Here is a 22340-nt window from a genome sequence, read left to right as displayed (position 1 = left end):
CATAACCTTTGTCAGGAAAACTGAAAATCCTAGCTAGTCAATAAAGGTTTGAGTCAAGTGCACCTGCCATGTGTAGGTTTGGAACTCATAACCTCAGTCATTGTCAGTGTTGACAGACTAATAATAAAGTAGTTTGACTATACTTAACCATTCGGCCACCATGGCCCTTCTTTTTTTTCAATCGTTGCTATGTTAGACATTTTTTATTTACAAGTGATTTCAAATATATATACCCGGTATATGCATATAACTTGTGAACACTTCATAAGATAAAAACAAAGAGTATAATAATAAGGAAAGGGCTTAATTGATCAGTTTGGTACAAAGCACAAAAAACCTTTAAAAAAAAATCCAAAAACCCAAGGTACAAATTTAAACTTCAGTGCCGCACTCACTTTGAGCTCAAAGAATAAGTAACACAATTGTTCTTACCTTAGATAGTTAGGATTCTAAGAATTAATATTTTATTGTAGGATAAAAGTTTAGTGGTATGGAAGGAAGTAAATCTAGCCAGGCTGCATGAAAAAGAGAGAAGAGATGCCCTCAGTGAAGTGGATATATTATCATTACTTAATCATGCTAACATCATTACATACTACAACCATTTCCTGGATGGGGAAACTTTACTCATAGAAATGGAATATGCCAATGGTATGTTATATTACTTAATCTTGAGCTTGATTATATTGAGATATTTATTACATGTATCATTCACCAATTTAAAATAACAACATCTTTTTCAAAAGATAATGTAAGATGTACTGAAATTCTGAAAAAAATAAAGATGGGTTGTATGTTTAAAAGTTAATTTTTGGCAAAATTGATATCCTATAAAATATTTTTCGGGGAGAAATGTATTCATATGGTTTAAAATAATAAAAGGGAATACAAAATTTAAAAATTCCCAAATGAATCCCACAAAAATGAAGAGTTTTTAAAAATTAAGCTGAAGTTTAAATTTCCTAGCTTAGAATTTTAAGAGACTGACAATTTTCAACTTTATAGCCTGCTAAATATTTACAAAATAGAGTTTAACATACTTTCTGAAGACCTTGAAATGATTTTTTGAATGACCAACTATAGGAAAGGAATTTTTCAATTTTTACCAGTCAAGATAGGAAAGTTGTAGCATATATTTTAGTAAGTCTGCTTTTAACACGAGACAATTTTTACATTTCAGGAGGATCATTGTACCACAAAATTGCTGAGCAAACAGAACTGTTTTCTGAAGAGGTATTGAAAAATTGAAATATAAAAAGCCTAGATATCAGGGATCCCCAAATATACTGCACAGTACAACAGGCCCCATCAACAACCAACACACTGTCACCCAACTGCTTTCAAAACCAAAAGTGCTAAACAAAAGGCAGACAACAGCAACAAACACATGGTCCAGATAGCATGACTTGGTACAGGTTGGGGAAAAACTAGTTTTTTTGTAGGTACAAATCTCCCCTCTTTAACTTTCTAGACCAAATGTTGTAGAACTATAAAATCACACCACTAAAATCCAGCACAAGGCAAACACCTGACCACCTTCAGCTCTTTCCCATGACATCACAGTGTTTAGGGAGGACTGGGGCCTGGATGCAGTTTTCTACAGCTGGGCACTCTCTAGCTTAGTTCTGGAGTTTATTATTAAGAGAAACACGGGTTTGGCCTTAATTAGAATATATAGAAGAAGTACAGCATGGCTTGCTTTGTTCATGAATGATATTTATTGCAGAGCTTTTTTGATATTTTAGTGGAAATTACATGTATAATAATTATTATCTTATTTCTTAATTTAATATGAAAATTCCTCAAGATTTTTATATTTTTTTATCTTTTATATTGAGTCATCAACCATTTTTAAACTTTTTTTATACTGAAAGTTTTAGTTTATTGCAAAGTTTCAAAAACATGGTAGGTAATATAAAAATCAGAAGATGTGGTATTATTGCAAATTAAATGAGACAACTCTCCACCAGAGGACAAATAACATAGAAGTTAACAACTAAAGGTCACCGTTTGGCCTTCAAATATGAGCAAAACCAATACCGCATAGTCAGGTATAAAGGCCCTGAAATAAAAAATGTTAAACAAGAAAACAAACGTCCTGATTTATGTAAAAAAACAATGAACGAAATACAAATTTGATATTCAGCAACGAAGGACAAACACTGAATTACAGACTCTTGACTTGGGACAGACACACACACAGTGTGGAGATGTTAAACATGTTAGCGGGCACCCAACCCTCCCCTAACAAAGGATAGTGGTGAAACAGTACAACATATGAACAAACTATAAAAATCAGTTGAAAAAGGCTTAATTAATTTGATTGATACAAAGCATAAAAACAAGTAATAGACTGGAAGTTGCAGGGTATATAATACATCCCTACAACAACAACAACAAAAAGACTAAGTACAGATCTGAGAGTACTCACAGTAACTGGCAGATAGTTTAAAGCCAATTTCAACTAATAAAAAAAATCAAGTATCTTAGACTAAAGTATCAATCAGCTCACATCCAACATCCAATGGATTTAGTGTAAAGACGTCATAAACAGTCGGAGAAAAACATGACCTTGTGCAATGCCAAAATACAAGTATTCAAGTATTGGCAGATTGTAGAACTGTGAATGTGCATTTCATATGTATATATTTATACCAATAAAAACAATATTTAAAGATAACTCTGTTTTTCTTATTTTCAGGTTGTACGATGGTACTTGTTCCAGTTAGCTTCTGCTTTATCACATATACATGGCTATGACATTATTCACAGGTATATCAAACTGCTAATGGATGCATTATGGTTTAGATAAAAAAAGCTCTTAATTTGGTAGCAAATAATCATAATTAGATAATTCAGGCATCTCTTATTGTAGCAGTAGAATTAGGCTTTGCTAAAAGTTGTGTTGGTAACATTTATTTATGAATTCACAATTAAAAGAAGTTTGTTAATATTTATTTTTGTGATATAAAAGAAATTTCAATTTATTGATATAATTAGACATTATTACACAATGGGCGAAGCCAAATCAAATTATTTGCAAAAGTTTTCTAAAAAGAATTTTATAAAAATGAAAATGGTAAACTGTAAAGACATTCTTGTACTTAATTCACTTTAAATCATTTTTTTTTTTACAATCTCTTTTTTGCACAAAAAAGATGTATTGATTTACAATTAATATTTTTTTGGATGCTAATAAGGCAACGAAGTATTACATACCCTCCACAAAAAAAAGTTATTAAATTTATTAAAAATTAATCATTTGAAAGGTTCTATACATAGTTGAACTGGACAGATGTATGAAGAACTGCCAGTAGAAATCATGCAATTGGTGTGAAGTGTTAGAATTCCCCACTAGCTACTAGATAGACCCATTCTAGAGAAATTTTTCCAATTAGGTTTTTTAACATGCAGATACCATAGATATCTACAAGTGTCTGGTTTTCTTCATGAATTAAGCTACTGATTGAAAGTCCCAAATCTAAATTGCAGGACTGGACTGGAATAAATTCCTTTTTTAAAACAAGCATTTCATTTATACATAAAAAGTGGAATGTTCTTTCTTGATATAGAAATTTTTAAACAAATGCAAAATCTGAAACAGATCTAATAAGGAACACACACAGTAAAGAAAAGTGAAATGATTTAGATACGATGCTGGGTTCAAAAATTCAAAAGATACATAGAGGTCAAAATACTGTCTTCAACAGTAGGCATGTGTCTATGCATACATGTCAAGGTTTAAATCACCTAAAATCTAGACAAGTTGTGGGCAATATCAAAGGAAACTACTTGATATCTTCCTTAAACATTATTTTATTGAGAGGACTTAAAACACTTAATGTAATTTGAAAGACAATCACTAATGCAATTTCTGAATTTCGACAAGAACAGAAGCACATGGTGGGGTTAAGTCTTGATTTTAATCAACACAATTTGGTGATACTTTAGTTCCAAGATATTCTGTTTTACCGTGTCTGATTTCATTTTACACACAAATGTCACATGAAAACCCCAGAAATCTATGCAGTGTTTTGATTAATACATCATCGTCTGCATGAAAACCTCAACATATGGGCGATGTAACCTTACAGTAGGTTTTTATCAGGGTGTGGGGATTATACTAGAACATTGTGGTCGAATTTTTTAAATGGAAATCTATTTAGATTATTGCATTTGCTTAATTTGCCTGTTTAAAAAACTAGGCAAGTGCATAGAAAAATGTCATGTGATACCACTATTTCGATCTCCACATTGAAACAATAACTATCCAATATTATACCCCATGGAACAAAGTTCCTTAGGGTATATTGTTTTTGATCTGTCAGTCATGTTCTCGTCATCACAGCTCCTCTGAAACCACACTACACAGTTTCCTGAAACTTTGTAGATAATAAGGACATACTATGTAGATGTGCATATTGACGGAAATTTATGATTCTATTTTTTTTTCATGGCGTTATGCCCCTTTGAACTTGTGGGGGGGGGGGGGGGGGGGGGGGCGTGTGGTATGTGAGCGTGCTCACAAAGGTTCTTTAATTTCTCATATTGATTTAACCAAATCAAATATGTTCATTTTTGCAGAGATGTGAAGACATTAAATATATTTATGAGTAAATCTAGCTTGTTGAAGCTTGGAGATTTTGGAATATCAAAGGTTTTAGAAACAGAATCCAAGATGGCTGACAGCGTAAGATAATCATTTGTTTTAATTTTTTGTAAATATTCTATACAGATACACAGGAGTAGTCTAGAAAAAAAGAGATAGGAAATTATCACATGTAATCTTTTTTGTTATAATAAGTTTTTATGAGAGTTTAAAGCCAGGAGTGTTTCAATTACCAAAAGATAATCAGCACATTAGGAGCTATGGTGGACTTGTTAAAGCTGTTACCAATAAATTACCTGAGTCAAATTTGTATTCCAATTTTTTAATTTGGAACCAATTCAATAGTGTACTGTTTTTATGGCTTGAAAGTCATGTCAAGATTCAAATTTCAATAGGAAGTGGTTAAATAGTTTTATATGTAGTATCAGGGATTGAGTGTTTATGTAAAGTTTGAAAATTCAGTTTTGATAAAAAAAATAATATTTCTACCTAATTCAAACATATTTAATTTATTTTTAGGTTGTTGGGACACCATATTATATGTCACCAGAGATTATACAAGGTGAAAAGTAAGTGCTGTTGACAAATGGAAATAAATTTAAGGATTGACTGAAAATTTTACTAGCAAAGCTGAGGTTTAATTAAAAAAAAACAAAAATAATGTCAAAGAAGCAGACAATTCAATGACCCAAAGAAAAAAGATGAAAAGGCAAAAAAAAGTGCACAAAATACTAAACAGAAAACTAAAGTTTCCACTAAATTGGCCTATTCATGCTTGTTCCTCTGTTCAAAACAAATTTCCTTTAAAAGACTGTTATAAATTGATAGTATATAAATGACGGAACTAAAAAAGCTGGAAAATATGAAAGGTCTGTGTCCTTGTTTTTGAAATATAATCTATTGAAAATTTGGCTGGAAATGATGCTCTCTAGATTTTTCATATATTTAACATTGACACCTTTCTTCCTTCAAAAACTATGAAAAAATATAAACAAGGATTTTATAAGATTTTCCAAAATGGCTTTTTAAACTATACCTAATAGAAGTAGGTGTTATTGAGCAAAATTTTATTGGCACTTCATTGATAAAACTAAGAGGATTCAGCATATCTGACAAAAAGTCAAAAACAAGAGTAGCGAACATCCTTAAAATCAAGAACTTGTGATGATGCTCCAAATTTCCTGTAAAATATGTGGGTTATTTGATTTTAAACCTAACCTGGTGCCATTTCTCAGGGAATACCACCTTTTTATTTTTGTTGGGATTTCCTTCAATTGCATTATATGTTATAACCCGTTAAACAATATAGTTAAGATGCCCTAAGTAAGTAAGTCAAATTGTATTCATAAATCGATGTTTGGTATTGAAGATATAAGCAAAAATGTAAATTTTATTTAGAGTAAGCGCATATATATAAAACATAAAGTAACATGAGCCGTTAGGAGCTCTCACAACTAACTATATAGACCATCGGCATATTTACGTACAAGCAAAACATAAACACATGCAGCATAATAAAAAGCAATCAAACAAGATCACAAATAATATCATAGAAAAAAAGCCTCCAAAAAAGCATAGCATATGAATTAGGCTATCAAAAATAGAAGAAAAAAAACATAGCACTAAGTAAATAGCAAAAAGCTTAACAAAACTTCAGTAATAGCAAGCAAAAATGCCATATAAAAGAAAGCAAAACAAGGCAAACAGTATCTTTTGTATGTAGAAGGAAGCTAAATACAAATCAGCTGTGTATTATAAGATATGTATACATTGCATGATCATACTTTCCTCTTTCCTCAAAAAAATTTAAATCCCCCTCTTTGGACCTGTCACCTGCAAGGAAGGTCATAATCTCCCTCTTTGACAAAAACCACACAATTTTCAGCTATTTTCACCAATTGAGTTGTTTTTATATTTTCTGTGATTGATTATGACTGTTTTCAAAAACAGATCTTACTTGTAAATTAAAAAACATCACAACTTTTTTAGTTTGTTCAAGAAAAAAAATACTAGTTCTTAATTTCGTCCTTTCATCATTTGCTCTTAGCAAAGCAGCTATTATTTGTATTTTGTGAAGTGCATGTATTTAAACTCATGGATTACCCTTGCCAATGATATCCATGAAAATTGATATCCCACGAATATTGATGAATCCATAGAAAATTTTCATCAATGTGACAAAAATAGTGATGCATGATTTAAAGTGGTGTTTTATTATAAAGCCATTGATATATTTTATTTTATTTGAATAGATATGACCATAAAACAGATATATGGGCCCTTGGTTGTGTATTATATGAACTTCTAACATTTAAAAGAGTCTTCCAAGCAACTGTAAGTACTTCTAATTATGAAAATGACTTTTTATTTTGATTAAACATGTTTTATTTCAATGAAACATTTTACAAATAATTCAACACAAATTGTAATAACTATTCAGTTTTTATCATATTACATAAAAAGATATAATTATTACAGTTTTGACATGCATCTGTCATCAGCTCTTTGACACATTGAAATAAGAAATGAACAAAAGAAGATGTGAGGTAAACATCAATGAGACAGCAAGGCAGTGACACAAAAAAACACTTCTTGAGGTCAACATACTGTCTTTATATGAAAAGAGACAGATGTACTGGTAGACACAATATATCTTATTTCCTCAAGTCTAAAATAGTAGTGAATAAATTTTACAGAGACATTGATAAAGTATGAAATTAAAAAGAAACTAATATTCCAACTCCCTCTTGCAAAGTTGAGCTAATCTAAATTTGGCTTTTCTTTTTATGTCCCTTTTGGTTATATAGCTCAAATTGTTTCTAAATTTTTGGACATCCCAGACTTTCAAATGTTTTTTTTAGCAATTCAGTTGAAGGTAAATAAAATAAACAGTTTCTTAAACACAAAATTTATAGTTTTGATTTACCCATGTCCGTTTGTCCGTTCGTCTGTCCATTCCTCCATCTGTTCATCTGTCCGTCCAGATTAGGATACATTGTTTGTCCAGCTATCTCCTCCTACAGTTTTGGAGGTACAGCTTTAATATTTTGTAGAATGTTCATACACATAATGAAGATGTCCATGGTCAGAGGATTTTTTTTTTCAAATATTCTGAAAATGACAGGTAGTTGGACATACACATTTTTTGGTAGTGGCTGCATAAAGAGATCCATTTTTGTCTGGCTATCTCCTCCTACAGTTTTGCAGATACAGCTTTAATATTTTGTAGAATGTTCAAACACATAATGGAGGTGTGCATGGCCACAGGATTTTTTTTTTTTTTTTTTTAAATATTCTGAAAATGACAGGTAGTTGGACATACTCATTTTTTGGTAGTGGCTGCATAAAGAGATCATGGTTTGTCTGGCTATCTCCTCCTACAGTTTTGCAGATACAGCTTTAATATTTTGTAGAATGTTCAAACACATAATGGAGGTGTGCATGGCCACAGGATTTTTTTTTTTTTTTTTAAATATTCTGAAAATGACAGGTAGTTGGACATACTCATTTTTTGGTAGTGGCTGCATAAAGAGATCATGGTTTGTCCGGCTATCTCCTCCTACAGTTACATCATCATACATAGTGTTAAATTTATAATTTCCTATGATCAGGCGGGGTCATCATTTGTGTTTTACAGACAGCGTAACAATTTCAAGTTTTATGCCAACATCACTGTTTGTCAAATCTAAAATATGTGGAACTATACTCATGCATATGCAGAGCAGAAAAGGGGGGGGGGGGGGGGGGCATTGTCCATATCTAGTTTTACCAAGTATTTTTTTTATCACAATAGAATCAACTATGTTTTTTTCATCAAAACAGAATCAACTATGTTTTTTTTATCATTACAGAATCAGCAATGTTTTTTTTATCATTACAGAATCAACTATGTTTTTTGTATCATAACAGAATCTATTACATTTTTTTTTTAACAGAATCAACTACGTTTAGCTTACGAGATAGTGAAAGGTGATTATGAGGACATTAACCCACAGTATTCTCAGGAAATCAAAGATCTAATCAAGTCTACTTTACAGAAAAAATCAAAAGACAGACCATCGTCAGATGAAATATTATCTAGTTCTATATTTACGAAAGAAAACAGGTAAATACCAGTCTAGTTTGGACAGGCCATCGTCAGATGAAAAGTTATCTAGTCCGATATTTACGAAAGAAAATAGGTAGGTACCTATCTAGTGTGGACAGGCCATCGTCAGATGAAATATTATCTAGTCCTACATTTACTAAAGAAAATAGGTATGTACCTGTCTACTGTGGACAGGCCATCAGCAGATAAAATACTTTGTAGTTTTATATTAACTCAAAATAACAGGTTTAGTATCTGTTTACTATAGACAGAACATCAGCAGATAAAATATTATTACAGTGGATTAATTATTATTTCTGGGATACCAATTTTCTTAGATTTGGTGGATAAAGGTTTACCATGAATTAAAATGTTCAATGAAGTACACATTTACTTAATGCTTGTATGCAGACTTTGGAAAAAACACTAAAAATCTAATATCCACAAAAATGCAAATTTTTCCCAATCAACAAAAATTTGTACATGTAACCATGAAAATAAATGAATCCACAGCATATAATTTCTCATCTACTAGGAATAATGCTTGTATGCAGACTTTGGAAAAGTACCTATCTACTGTAGACAGGTCATCAACAGGTGACATATATTCTTTGCTCTTATTTATTGCTATGTTACATAAAGATCATAAAGTATCCCAATAAAGGTTCACATTAATGCTAGGCCCCTCCAATGTGTTTATATATCTTTGGGATTCAAAATTTTTTACCAAGTGTTCCAGATGAAACTAGAAAAGGCCTTTGATGCAACAAATGTGTACAATTCATGCCAGATTTTTATGAAACCTATATCATAGGTTTATATCAACAATGTCTCGGACAAGTTTGAAAATCAGTGCTGATCATTTTTTTTTAAAAGATTTATGCCTATTTGAAATATAAATTATATGGAAAATTGCATTGTTAGCGCTCTAATGTGTACATTTTTTGTCAATTTATGTAACGTTTGAAAATCAGAACTGTTGAAATATTTTTAAAAGAGTCATGCCCCTTTTAGATATTACTTATATTGGAAATTGCATTGTATTTGCTCACAAGCCTTCATTTTTCTTAAGATATGAAAAAAAATTAATTTGTTTCATAATTATATTGCCCTTGGATAGATAAAATATGTGTGATGCAGGGGACATTAGCACTCTGTTCTTTTATAATGTTAAAAACAGGCTAATGTAAAATTTGCTTATTTTTGTGTACAGTTTATATCACTTTAATTATGCCCTTTCTAGCTGACTTTCATTGAGATTTTGTGTCTAGATTTTCTGATTTGCTTGATGCATTAATTTTATATAAGGGAAGTTAAAAGTTTTACATATTTTCAAATATAAATATCTACATTATTTTTCTACTCACAAATGTCGCTGGCAAAAAAATAAGTTGGTTTGCAGTGTTATTACTTTTAAGGCCTTTTATATGTTTTAATAAAATATTCCCTCACATTGTTGTAATTTTGTCATTGAATATTGCATTTTATTTGGATATGAAACATCATTTTAAAACAGCATGTGATTGTTGTCTACCAATGAACATGATGCAATCTTTATGAAATATTGAAGTAGTGTAATTATTTAGATATGTTAATTTCTAAATACCTTTATATATTGTACGATAAAAAGTTAAATACTTTTGCTCCTAGTCTGTTTAAACAGAAGTATCAACAACTTAACCCTTTTAGCTCTTATATAAAAAAGAAGATGTGGTATGATTGCCAATGAGACAACTCTTCACAAGAGACCAAATTACAGAGAAATTAACAACTATAGGTCACCGTACGGCCTTCAACAATGAGCAAAGCCCATACTGGTATTTCAAATTTCAAATTGGTATTTCATTCTTAGTCTGTTCACATCAAATGTCTTTTGAAAGACAAACACAGCATTATATACTGCCTTATTAAATATCACAGAAATAATGGAATATTATCTGTTTTTAATGAAAATATCTATGTAACAGTTAAAGACTGTAGTCTTAAAATTCATTTTGTAGCAATGAAGATATGAAGAGAAAAGTTTGGGAATTGAACACGCAATCTAGACGACTAAGATTACAGTCCGTAGCTTCAACTGAAACCGTACCTATCATCAAATCAAAATCTAGTGAGGTAGGTATTGTAAAGGAAAAAGATTAACAATACCTTTATTTGTACCAATTTATTCATTCTATAGGTTTATAATATGTAAACATACAAATTTTCACATATTTCTAATTTTCGATAAGCAGTAAACTGAACCATTTACCCTAAGCAAATATTTCTCTGTCAATTTAAATGCATTTTACAAGGTGCCGAAATGTAATCAATGAACACAGGGAAAATACCAGTCAAAGACTTGTGCCTCGTTCACACGTACATTTAATTCGAATTGAATTCAAATCGAATGCGAATCGAAATCGCTAATCGCATTCACACACTCTTCTTTTTTAATTCGAATTGATTCGAATTGGCTAAATCGCATTATCCAATTCGCATTAGAAATGCGTTTTTGTTAATACGAATTAAAAGTTAACGTCGTTAGGACAGTAAAGCGAATTTGATGCGCATTGCAATTCGAATTAGAATTTACGTTTGGACGTTAAACGTTTCGAATGCGAATTAAACTAATTCGAATTAGTTAATGAAAAACGAATTCGAATTACGTGTGAATGCAGCATTAAACCATAAACAAATCCTGATGCGAAAATAAACCCCATATTAACATTGAGGGGAAAAAAAATCATGTTACAAAATACCCTGGTTGATAGATCTGTTGCTCATATCTTAATGACTATGACAAATATTTTATTATTCCATTAGGTGTACCAGTGGGGAGGTGGGAAGTTTACTCCACAAAAACAAGATATATTTACTAAAGGCAAAAGTGCAGTGCAGGTAAGCTTGAAGCAGGAAAGGAGAAGGTACGATTTAGGGCATATGTGGCCCTAAAGTCAAATGTAATTTAATCTATCTTTAATTTGCTTTATCAAGTGTGAAACTATTTATATTATTAACATTGTAATTTGGGTTGTAAATAAACACTTTTCATGGGTTATACAGCCATTTTTCGGAAATTGACTTAGTTTTGCTTAAAATTTGAAAAATCTCCCTTATTATGTCATAGACAGTTTTTGTCATCAAGGCTTTACAAATATTCCTATTTTCTGAAAACCTTTCTCTGGAAACTTACAGAATTTGATGGATATTGACTATCCTACAATTTTTTAGTGTTGGTGAATTTACAGGGCCAAATTAGCACTAACATGTTACAAGGTCAAATAAATATATTTCCACCCAAAGTTAATTTTCTCTAACCTAATTTCTTTGAAATGTTTAGTGCAAATAACCATTGTTTTAATGTGAGTTAGTAATTTTCTTTTGTCTTAAAGTCCTTGACATTGGATTTATGACTTATTTCCATTTTGGTAAACATATAATAATGTTACCCATAAGTCTTGAGATTTATATAATAGAGAATTGGCCCATTCTTAAATTTTAATTGACACAAAAAGTAATTTGGCTAAAAGGTTACTAAAACTTGAATTCGTAACCACAGAACCAAAGTAAAGCACAAAATTTGATTAAAACGGTAAATACTTGGCACATTCAAAAACGATATTAACAGAGTTGTAGTAGTCACTCTATGAAACAGGAGAAAAGTTCAGAGAGTTTCAATATTCTTCCAGATTCTGAAGCTTATACAAATATTTTCTTTATTTGACAATGTACATATATTTTATACTTATACTTTCAATGAAACAGTAAATTTTGTATTGGATGCATCAATACAAACAGACGCCATCATTTATATTTTTATTATTTTTATATTTATTTTTTTTTGTCTCATCTTTGTACTGGAATCACAAATTCAGCACGAATTTAATGTGATTGCTTTCAAAGTTGCAGCATCAAATAAAATTATGTCCACTGTTATTTTTTGTCCCCAATACGATGCGTTGGGGGGAATAGAAATATCGGGCATCTGTCTGTGTGTCTGTGGGTTCGTCTGTAGGTACGTCTGTCTGGTCTTGTAAGCACTCTTGTGTGTACAATTCTTGCCAGATTTTTATCAAACTTATATCAGAGGTTTATATCAGCAATGTCTCAGACATTTTTTTGAAAATCAGTGCCGTTCAACTTTTTTATGCCCTTTAAAAATATTGATCATATGGAAAATTGCATTGTAAGGGCTTTCACCTTTAATTTCATTAACATATTATAAAAAAATTTAGAAAAAATTGTATTAAAGAACAAAAAAAAATTTTTTTAGGCCACACCAATTTGATTAATAGTTCCAAAAAATATGGGGCGAGCGAGCGAATTTTTTTGTTTTTATATATTTCTTGAAAATGAGTTTTTTTGAGGCAAGTGCTCTACAAGTGAAGCAAGCGGTATAATTTTTTTTTTAAATTGTGTGATTTAGAAGTTGTACAATTTATATGCTTGTTATAACTGGGTTATTTCATAGAAAAACGAGGAGCAAGAAATGCTCTAATGCATATAATTTGATTTATTGGTGCCTGTACCATATCAGACTTTCTTGTCTCACTGTGGTTTAGTTAATTTTGGTTATTTTCTTCAAATAAGCTTTGTCTGTGTGAATTTTCACTTAAATCCATATATATATATTTAGGAAGCATAGCAGATGCAGTTTTACAAGAGGAAGTATGTTAGTTAGGTAAATGACACATGTTGAATAAAATTAAATTATGTGTATGTATCCAAAAAAATGCCCCTGAAAGATATTTGATAGTTGTTTTCATTGTATGGTAATGATTGTTTATTGTTGTAGTTCAGTGTTTCTGTTGTTCCGTTCTTTTCCTCTTATAGTTGATGTGTTTCCCTCGGTTTTAGTTTGTTACCCGGATTTGTTTTTGCTTAATAGAATTATGACTATTGAACAGTGGTATACTACTGTTACCTTTATTTATTGGCTGCTTGACATCCAGTTAGAACTATTTATGCATATTTAGGATCAAAATAATGAGTGAGGTGAATATTTCTTGCTTTGTACTAAAACAACATTCTGATTAATATAGTTATATTGCTATACATGTAGATCCAAATGTATTAAAATAACTGTCGCCCCATTCACATGCATTTTTCTTACTGAGCAAAATACTCTTTCCTTTTGCTCTTAAAAGCTGTAATGCATTTAAAACTCTTAAACATGACTGGAAGTGGTTGAACCAATTACACACCCCTAATTATTATGAGCATGCCAATCACAATACTGCATCACCTTGGTCTCGTTGGAACTCTTTAAATTCCCCCCAACAAAAGAAGAGTTCTGCTTACATGCCAAAAGGCTAACAAGGGGATATGGGGTTTCATCAACATCAAATACTTCTGTGATTTTTTAAAAAGTTCATGGGAGTTTACAATTCATTTCATCCAAAAGATAGATAGGTCTATGTCTGTTGAAACAAGGATCAGGGATGACGATGGTTCTAACAAATATTGATGTGTTTTTGGTCAACTTACGAAAGATTTTTAATTTTTCATCCTAGAACAGGTCTTTAAAGGTAAAACGAGAAGCATTTCGGATAACTGTGTGTTCAATAACTACTTGTCCACAGCAATGAACTGACATAACTGCATGTTGGCATCCCAATTTTTGACCTATTATTTACAAATCGATTTATCACACGTACGTTTAAAATGATAGGAGGATTATATCCATCAGAAAAGCGTCTATGTGAAAAAAAATTTCAAGGAGAAACAAATTTTGGAGTGGCATGTGGACCAAAAATTTTCAGAAGCGGTAATTTTTTTTTTTTATTGAAAAGTCAGTTTCTCCAAAACAGGAGTGGGAAAATCCAAAGAACTATTAATGAAATTGGTGTGGCCTTAGCTATTGCCTTTGGACAGATAAAATATGTGCAACGTGGGGGACATTGGAACTCTGTTCTTTTATTTATTCATATTTCCAAACTTGGCAGTTCAAGCTGGGTTTTTTTTCTTTACTAAATGATGAATGTTTAATGTCACTACTAAAGTTTTTAGTTTAATCATGATGGTATCACATCTAAAACTTGAAAATTAGACAAGAATTTTATACTGATAAAAAATGTATTTAACAAATAATCCAAATTAAACTTTTAAATGCTTTTTTTTAAACCTAATTTAGGTAGCTGTTGGAAATTCCCACTTTGCTGTTGTTACCATGGAGAAAGAACTGTATACATGGGCAGTAAGTAAATGTGTTTAATATGTATTGTATCAACATTTGTATACCCTTAACTTGCTTCACTGGGTGTATATTGATCATTGTGACCATAAGCATAAACATAATCCCTATTTTTACTCTCTGGGAATTCCCCAAAACTACTATTAGAGAGTTCTATGGAAACTCGATGGTTTATGGGGATTTGGAAACCACATAGCAAGCACAAAAAGATTTCTCTGGGATTTCATATGAAATTTATAGAACCAACTCTTATCATTGTAAGAACTTTTTATTTGCCACAGGTTTATGAGAAAAAAATTCTTTTTTGCCACTTGATGAAACTCTGGTAAATTTCAAATCGTATGTGGTTATTTGCAGTATTTCCATGGAAAAATATGCTTTTCTTGATCAAAATTAAGTTGAAAAATGTTATCAGGATTTTTAGACATTTCACCATTGCTATTCCTCTGATTTTTTCGTTCTCATGTCTGCACTTAGTATAAGTTTGTTTGCATATCCTTCTAAACTAAAAACCAGAGGCCCAGCTGCTTTGAATAAAATCTCCAGTAGTTAATGAAATTGTTTTCCGCCTTTGTTATTTTTGTGAAATTTTTTTTGCTTTTCCCTATAGCTAGACTTTGACATATCTGTAAGGTAATAGGTATCAAGTCATAAGCTCTGTATTTTTTCTAATTGAATGAATGGAACTGGTGCAAGTTGTTTTTTCTTAACTTTATAGTGAATGGAACTTGTATAATCAAAGTCAAACATACTGTGTCTTCATAGTTATTTCTGGGGTCTTAATATCAGTTGATTTGGTGGATTGAGGGTAATAATTACATTCCATGTATGTTTCATTATAATACGTTATTTTGATTGGCTAACAGCAATCTCGCATCATTCTGAAATTAACCTTCATTTCAAAATGAAATGTAACATTCATGATGACACGAGCTTCCACAATAAAGTGCACAGGTAAATAAAAGAAAAACTTGATAGAAATAGTGTTTTCAAGATCTTAGCAAAAAAAATGTAATTATAAGTATTGAATGCTTCTTTTAGTAATTTTATAGGGTTGTAAAAGCGTTGACCGTGCGCACATTTTTAGATTGAAATGGGGAATACAAAATGTACTTCGATCAACGCTTTTACACCCCAATAAATTTACAAAAAGTAGCATTCAATTCTTAAATGAATTTAAATGTTTCACAAAATACAAATTTCCTATTGTTTGTCTCTTCCTGGTTTCTCTATTTGGCATAGAGCAGTAAAATTGCGTTTCATCATACATTTCTCAAAAATTTTCAAAATTTAATATTTTAGAATTTACAAAAATGTAGTCAATAAATAAAGGTCAGTGCTGAATTATTGCCCCTGTATCATGGATACCCATTGGGGGGAGTTTTTGATCCTTTGATGCATTTATATTTGTTTTTGCCTTTCACATTGTAATGAATAAGTTACTATTATGAATTAAAAAATTAAACACAAGTGAACCAACGCCTGGTAAATCTTCTGTCAGTACTTACTTTCACTTTCTCTTTCAATTGCTATTTATAACGTTACTCACCATAGCAACATTGTGACGTTTTAATTTTCTCAACCTGATTTTGTACATCAGCATGATTTTATGTAATGTTTTCTATCCTGACGACGGTGGCCTAGCCACCGAAACATGTCGATCTCAATAAATTACGGGAGCATTCCTTAAAGTGTTGTTGTTATAGGACCTTCTACATATTATGAATTAAGAATTTGTATTATTGACATTCTTCTAAACATACACTGGAATTGAAAAAAAAGAAGAAAGGAAACAAAGGGAAAGAGATATGGAAAGAAAAAGCTATGCATATAGATAGATTGCATCTACATATTAAATGAACACTAAAACATTTTTAATTAGAAAGATACTAGGTACTGGGGGTTCATTATCATTCGTGGGATTCCAATTTTCATGGAATTCGTTGGTACATGTATACTATGTCACTTTAGATAAACCATAAATTCAAATGTTTTACCAAGTGCAAATTTTCTTTAGGCTAGATTGCAGACTTAAGCAAAATCAAATATCCATGAAAATATAATTTTTCTTCAATGCACGAAAAATTGGTGTCCATGAAAAAAATAAATCTGCAGTATGATATAATCTTTAAGACACTAAAATTGAGAATGGAAATGGGGAATGTGTCAAAGAGACAACAACCCGACCAAAGAGCAGAAAACAGCCCAAAGCCACCAATGGGTCTTCAACACAGCGAGAAAATCCCCGCACCCGATGGCAGGCTTCAACTGGCCCCTAAACACAAATGTGTACTGGTTCAGTGAAAATTGATGTCACACTAACTCAGAAACATATAAATGAACTAAAATTTTTTTAAAAATTCCAGACTAAAGGCTAAAACTGTATGGTGGACTTGTCAAACATACAAAGCATGCTGAGTATACTGTAGTGCATTGTGAAAAAATGTTTCAACCATGTCATGCTAAGCATACACTAGGATTTAGTGAGTGATCCATAGGTATAGGATGTACACATTGATTACCATTTGAAATATTTATTTTTTCAGAATGTACAGGGCGGGACAGAGATTGTAGGACAGTTAGGTCAGGGGAACAAATCTGCATACAAAGCCCCACAGAAAGTTGAAGGACCAAGTGGAGCAGGTTTTATTCAGGCAGCTTGTGGAGAGGACTTTACACTGGCTGTTACAGGTATGTACATAGTGCAACTGTTGGATTATTGTAATTGCTGCTCATCGGAAAAAGATGGGAGCTAAACCAATGTGATTTTAGGAAATGCTTTATTATTATGATACAGTCAGACTGGCTTTTTCCAAGGCTATGCATTAAAAAGTTATGGGTTTCCTTTATGCTAACATGGACTTGACAATTCCTTTGTATAGATCTAAGATCAAAGATAGAGCCAAAGATTCTTTAGTATCTTATGTCAACAGCCTCTTGTTCTGTTTTTCATCTTTAGTGATTTTAATTTTCCCTTAGAAAAACATGGCAATTTCTATCTTTTGTCTATACATGTATAAATTTGTTAACTCTGCTTACAGTATATTTAGTTCCTAATATAGTGTTGTTATGAAAGCCAGGTTTAGATACTTTTGTTTTGATGAATTTTGGTTTACATGCATGATTAGACATACTTTTATTTATGCAGATGAAGGCCAGGTTTATGCTAGTGGGTCAGATTATTATGGCTGCCTTGGTGTTGACAATGAAGAAGGTGATTCTGTACTTTCTCTGATACCAATAAATTTCTTCAGCAGCAGACCTGTGGAAGAGATATCCTGTGGTGACAACCATTGTGTGGCACTTACAAAGGAAGGAGATGTCTATACATGGGGATGTGGAGAGTTTGGTAAGTAAATAGAGTTACATCCCCTTGTCTGTTGGGGTAATTACTGTTGTGAGTCTCTTACTACAAGGAAGCAGATATCTGCAAAGTAAATAGATTTGGTAAGAGTTATTTCCCTTTGTATGCTGTGAGGTCCTTATATTGGCAGCAGATGTCTACTTGGGCATTATATTCAGTAAGTTATAAAGTAAGTTTCCCTTGTACTTTGCGATGGAATGAATTGTCTACTTGGGCATAATATTGGGTAAGTTACAAAGTTAGCTCCCCTAGTACCTTGCTAAGGAAGAAAATATCTACTTAGGCAAGATCAGATTCGGAAAGTTACAAAATTTTCTCCCCCAGTACCTTGCAATGGAAGCAAATGTCTACTATGACATGAGATTTAGTAAGTTACAAAGCTAGTAACCCTTGTACCTTAAAATGGTAGTAGATGTCTGCTTGGGCAATGAGGTTTAATAAGTAAAAAAGTTACATCCACTCTTTAGAAATGTTGTGTTTACAACCACAAAGAGATAAATGTATACATTAGATGTGTAGAATTTTTGCTTTTAGAATTTTTCACAGAATTATTTCTCTTTTTTGGTATGCTGTTGACAATCTGTGTGTGACCCTTTAAAATAAATGTTAACACATTGGATGTGAAAAGTCTGGCAAGTTACAGAGTTGTCCTCTCTTTAATTGCCCTCACAAATAATTGAATTATATATAGGATAAGGAGAGTTTGGTAAGTTAAATAATTACCTCCTGTAGGCTCTTGAGATGTGTGTAGTGGGCATTCATTTCAGGAACTGGTGTATTGAGACTTGTAAAGTAGGAATTGTTAGGATTTGGTAGAGTTATCTCCCCTTTATCATATGCACGTAACTATTTCGCTTCGACATATGTTATTATCCTCCACTTGGAGATTGGGAGATTTTAATGAAAGTTGTCTATGATGTGCTTTCAGAAGAGTAAAATATCATAATTAATTTTTTTGTAATTACTGCAAAAAATGTTGATAGAGATAGATATAATTGCTTTTTGATTTCATGACTACCTAAGCTTATTGAGTATAATCAATCAATTTGTAGATACTGAAATAGGGGGGTATCAGTAAAATTGACAGAAAATTTTGTCGGAAACCAAGTTCATGAATGGTTCAATTTTTTGCCTTGCAGTGTGTCCTTCATGTTTCAAGAGCTCATTAAGTTGGATTTGAACTTTGAAATGTCAACAGATCAGGTGTTCTGAAATTTTATAGATTCTTAAAATTTTTTTTATTACAATCATACATTTTGCATGCATTTTTGTTGTTCAACATTTTATATTTTCACAATCACTGTCACAAAAATATCAAGGTAATTTAATTAAGATAATATTTCTTTTACTGTTTTAGGTCGACTTGGTTTAAACAGTGAAGATGACTACTTTTCACCTCAAAAGGTAAAAATTTTATTTGATAAATTAAAATCACAAGAGTGTATGAGTCCAACACTCATGAAAATCTATCTGGGCTGATCATCATTTTCAAAACTGAATCCAAAGGTGCATCAAGATTTTGAAATGTTGTATCAACTGAGCACAAATATCAATTCATATAAAAAGTTTAAGAACAATCTAAATTTTAGTCATTTCCTTGCTCTTTTTTGTCATGGAGACTGAAATAATAAATACTATAGCAATATATAATAAAATTTCATCTTCTCCCTGTTGGACTCACCATGACTGAAATTGGTGAGTCCCTGAACTAGCCATCAAAAATCCTTAGTAATAACCCTGATTGAAGTTTCTAAAGAAAAAAATGAATAGTTGGTCTTATGAAATGTTATGGAGTGTACACAGGCTAGTTCTGTATGAAACCTGCAATTCAGCTTGACACTAAATACTTAAGGTAGAAGGGAGTCTAAGTTTAAATTGATAGATTTTTTTAATAATTACCAGTAATAAAATGAAGTGTGTATCATGCTTTTTTTCAAAAATATAATAAAAATTATGGGTCACAGGTTTTTGTACGCCCGTTTACAGGTTGTATTATGGTATAACGTTGTCCGTTTTTTGTAGTTGTGCTGTTACACCACTGTCCCAGGTTAGGGGAGGGTTGAGCGCTCACAAACATGTTTAACCCCGCCACATTCTTTATGTGCCTGTTCCAAGTTAGGAGCCTGTAGTACAGTGGTTGTTGTTGGTTCATGTCTGTTATATTTGTTTTTCCTAAATTGATTATTATAAATTAGGCCGTTAGTTTTCTCAATTGAATTGTTTCATATTTTTCATGTCGGGGCCTTTTATAGCCGACTATATGGTATCGGTTTTTATCATTGTTGAAGGCCGTACGGTTGCCTATAAATGCTTACATCCGCTTCGTTTGAACTTTGGTGGATAGTTGTCTCATTGGCAATCATACCACATCTCCTTATTTTTATATAGAGAGATTATTTTCTGCTTTTTAACAATCTAAGATGTAGGAAAACACCCAATACACATAAAAACTCAAGTAGGTTTTCAAAATTGCATTATAAAATGTGTACACACATAGAAAACAAATAACATGTTCACTTATAATTATTCAATACACATTTCTTTCTCTTTTTTTAAAGGTGAAAACCCCAGGAAAGCATTTGATTAAGCATGTATTAGGAGGAAGTGAAGGGACATTCTTAATTACAACAACTGGTCGTGTTCTGGCTTGTGGTAGTAATGAACATAATATTCTAGGATTTAATTCAGAAATGTCTGGACTACGGAAGAGAAAACAGGTGTGTAATTATTCAATTTATAAAATCTATTTTTAGTCATTTTTGTATCAGGATGTTTTAAAGCACAATGAAAGTTAATAACTACTGTTAACTTAGAAATGTTTGCACTGTTTTTTATTATAGCGAAAATTGCAATAGAAATGGTTTTGCAAATAGAAAAATCTTGCATTTGGTGTTTCCACAACATTACTGGTATGTAGCATTTCTAGAAAACGCATTGATTAATATGACATTTTTGTCAATTTGACATCAATTTGAATATGAAATGCACACACAAATACATATCTGAATATACAGTATTATGTTTTATTCCCTAATTTACAGTAAGTTGTGATGTCGATGTCCTCACTGTGACTTTGAGATATGAAAACCTTAATTGAAGAACTTTTTTCTTTTGCTTTGAGAGTAGCCAAGTGTTTGTAAGGATTTAAGTCATAAATATCCCTTGTTTTTCTTTACCATATATATATATATATATATATATAATTAAATGGACTAAATTAGTACCAATGTATTATCGAAAAGGCTATTTATAGTCTTTAAAGCCAAATATAAATATTGTATTCATGCAAGAGTTATTATTTCCAGTGTACAGTTAATGTTTCTTTGTTTAGTCATTCTCATCTTAATTTTCTATTTAAGAAATTATTCATACAATCCATAGATTTGTTGGAAGTTTTCACATGGTCTGGGCCATTATATTCCAATTTTATCTCGATCGTACATCTCTGAGTCTGCATTAAGTATAGATATATTGAGAATTTTATTAAGCTGTTGTTTACATAGCGAAAGAAGCATATTAGAATTAGAGCTTCACAACTTGAATATGGTAATTCTTTATTCTGAATCATTTTAAAATGCAATGACACATTTCTTAACTGCATTAAAGGACTAACTAATTCTTCCAAACTTTAGGAGATTAAATTAGTGAAATAGTTATTGAATGTGGCCATGGTTTACATTTGCCATAGTTTCAGGTGAGCAATGCAAGCTTTTAAGAGACTCAATTCATAGTGATATCCCATCAATATTGTGTATACCAAAGTTATATTATGCCTTGTATATTTTATGTTCCAAAGTTAGTTACCCTTATACCCTGTGTATTTTTCATGTTCAAGGGTTATTATACCAAACCTCTTAATCAATCGTATTATGTAATATGTATATTGTATATTCAGATTTATTATATTCTGTGTAAATTTTTTATTCAAGAGTTATGATATCATGTGAATATTTTATATTCCAGAGTTATGATATAATTTGTATATGTTATATTATAGAGTTTTTCATGTATATATTTTATATTCCAGAGTTATGCGCTTAGCTTAGTATAGATATGATGAGTTAAACCCTTTCCAATTGACTTTTACAGTTTGTTATTATGTTCT

The 22340-nt window shown here is 31.4% G+C and overlaps 1 protein-coding gene across 1 annotated transcript in view; it reads left to right on the top strand.

Annotated features, from left to right (window-relative positions):
- LOC127737176 (serine/threonine-protein kinase Nek9-like) overlaps nucleotides 1-22340 on the top strand; it is a 168030-nt gene that overhangs the window by 7271 nt on the left and 138419 nt on the right. Inside the window, exons 2-15 of the mRNA XM_052247707.1 lie at nucleotides 474-651; nucleotides 1181-1233; nucleotides 2702-2772; nucleotides 4585-4690; nucleotides 5129-5178; nucleotides 6862-6943; nucleotides 8545-8714; nucleotides 10697-10811; nucleotides 11502-11576; nucleotides 14812-14874; nucleotides 17418-17562; nucleotides 18020-18220; nucleotides 19593-19639; nucleotides 20794-20952. Of these exons, the coding sequence (XP_052103667.1) occupies nucleotides 474-651; nucleotides 1181-1233; nucleotides 2702-2772; nucleotides 4585-4690; nucleotides 5129-5178; nucleotides 6862-6943; nucleotides 8545-8714; nucleotides 10697-10811; nucleotides 11502-11576; nucleotides 14812-14874; nucleotides 17418-17562; nucleotides 18020-18220; nucleotides 19593-19639; nucleotides 20794-20952 (1515 nt within the window). The remainder of the gene's footprint in view (nucleotides 1-473; nucleotides 652-1180; nucleotides 1234-2701; nucleotides 2773-4584; nucleotides 4691-5128; nucleotides 5179-6861; nucleotides 6944-8544; nucleotides 8715-10696; nucleotides 10812-11501; nucleotides 11577-14811; nucleotides 14875-17417; nucleotides 17563-18019; nucleotides 18221-19592; nucleotides 19640-20793; nucleotides 20953-22340) is intronic.

The sequence above is a fragment of the Mytilus californianus genome, unplaced genomic scaffold (genome assembly GCF_021869535.1).
Source record: "Mytilus californianus isolate M0D057914Y unplaced genomic scaffold, xbMytCali1.0.p SCAF_4, whole genome shotgun sequence".
Classification (NCBI taxonomy): domain Eukaryota; kingdom Metazoa; phylum Mollusca; class Bivalvia; order Mytilida; family Mytilidae; genus Mytilus; species Mytilus californianus.
This window is presented reverse-complemented; position numbering and strand designations above follow the sequence as displayed.